We start from the raw sequence: 1875 nt of genomic DNA on the forward strand, positions 1-1875 counted from the left end.
TGTTTGAAAAAACAAAACACTGAAAAGTGGTGAATGAAATGGACAATGTACCGCTGAAGAAAAATAAAAATTGGAACGAATTACCTTAATTGATTTGGTGTTTCTGAAGTACAACCCTTGCAGATATGCATTGCAAAAGAGAGACCAAGTGTTATGAAATTATGACAGATTGTACCCCCAAACAAAATATAAGCATAGCTAAAGAAATAGAAACAAGGAACTGGGTTACCTCCTAAGAGCGTTAAGTTTAACGTCTTCAGCCAGACGCAAGGGGGATAGTACCCCCAAAGAGATCAATCTGAATAGACAGGATTGACGAGGAGAATATCCTTAATTTCATGAGACTCGAGCTCAAGGAAAGGCTTTAAGCGATGAGCATTAACTTTAAACAATTCCCCAGTCGTGGAGTCTTGTACCTCAATTGCATCGTGACTTGCCATATGTTTGACAAAGTATGGGCCGGACTAACATGACCGTAACTTCACGGGAAACAATTAAAGACGGGAGTTATACAAAAGAACCTTTTATCCGGGGGAGAAATCCTTTCGAAGAATGTGCTTGTCATGTTCCAACTTTGTTTTGGCTTTATACATTTTGGAACTCTCATAGACATCATTTTGAATTTCTTCCAACTCATCAAGCTGGAGTTTCCTATGTTCACCGGCTTTATCATAGTCAAAATTTATGGCCTTAATGGCCCAATAAGCACGGTGTTCCAGCTCTACAGGCAAATGACAGGCTTTGCCATAAACTAAACGGTATGGGGACATTCCTATAGGGGTCTTGTAAGCAGTCGGGTATGCCCACAAAGCATCCTGAAGCCTGAGGGTCCAGTCTTTCCGTGTAGGATTAACTGTTTTTTTCCAGTATTTGCTTGATTTCCCTATTGGATACCTCAGCCTAACCATTGGTTTGTGGGTGATATGACAGGGCCACTTTGTGAGTGATACCAAATTTGGACAATAAACTTCCAAAGACTTTATTGTAAAAATGTGAACCATTATCACTTATAATGGCTCGAGGTGTACCAAACCTAGGTAAAATTAAGTCTTTGAAGAAACGCACCACAACTCGATGGTCGGCTGTCTTGGTGGCTAAGGCTTCTACCCATTTGGATACATAATCAACAGCCAAAATGATGTAAAGACATCCATACGAGGAAGGAAAGGGTCCCATGAAATCAATACCCCAAACATCAAAAATTTCAACAACTAGAACGGGTTGTTGGGGTCATTCATTACGCTTAGTAATCTTACCTAACAATTGGCATCTATGACAAGCCAGACAGTAGGTGTGGGTATCCTTGAAAAGGGTGGGCCAATAAAATCCTGACTGCAAGATTTTGGCAGCGGTTCTTGTAGAGCTAAAGTGGCCACCACAGGCCTAATCATGACATAAGGAAATGACAAACTCCTGGTCTATCTCAGGGACACACCTACGGATGATTTGATCAGGACAATATTTGAACAAGTAGGGGTCGTCCCAAAAATATTCCTTAACCTTAGCTAGGAATTTATCTCTCTCCTGTTTGGACCAAGTTGAAGGAATTTGACCTGTCACAATGTAATTGACAATATCAGTATACTAAGGGGCATGAGTTATTGTAAATAATTGTTCATCCGGAAAAGTATCTGAGATTGGAATGGATTCAGTAATGGACTCAACAACAAGACGGGATAAATGATCGGCCACCACATTATCGGAGCCTTTCTTATCACGAATCTCAAGGTCAAACTTTTGAAGAAGTAGGATCCAACGGATCAACCGAGGTTTGGCATCTGCTTTGGACAAAAGATGTCTTAATGCAGCATGATCGGTATAGATAATGACCTTGGAACCGATCAAATAGGAGCAAAATTTGTCAAAAGAAAACAC

The 1875-nt window shown here is 40.5% G+C and overlaps 1 protein-coding gene across 1 annotated transcript; it reads right to left on the bottom strand.

Annotated features, from left to right (window-relative positions):
• Window positions 1–524: 524 nt before the first annotated feature.
• On the bottom strand, window positions 525–908 carry LOC132313811 (uncharacterized). Its single transcript, XM_059812754.1, has one exon. The coding sequence runs from the start codon at window positions 906–908 to the stop codon at window positions 525–527; it is 384 nt and encodes a 127-aa protein (XP_059668737.1).
• Window positions 909–1875: the final 967 nt, after the last annotated feature.

This window comes from Cornus florida, unplaced genomic scaffold, assembly GCF_030987335.1.
Source record: "Cornus florida cultivar Cherokee Brave unplaced genomic scaffold, ASM3098733v1 CherokeeBrave_3.0.0_Hap2_Chr06, whole genome shotgun sequence".
Lineage (NCBI taxonomy): Eukaryota > Viridiplantae > Streptophyta > Magnoliopsida > Cornales > Cornaceae > Cornus > Cornus florida.

Bases quoted from the DNA above. Each gene is read 5' to 3' on its own strand.
- LOC132313811 (XM_059812754.1), bottom strand. From the start codon at position 908: ATGGTTAGGCTGAGGTATCCAATAGGGAAATCAAGCAAATACTGGAAA.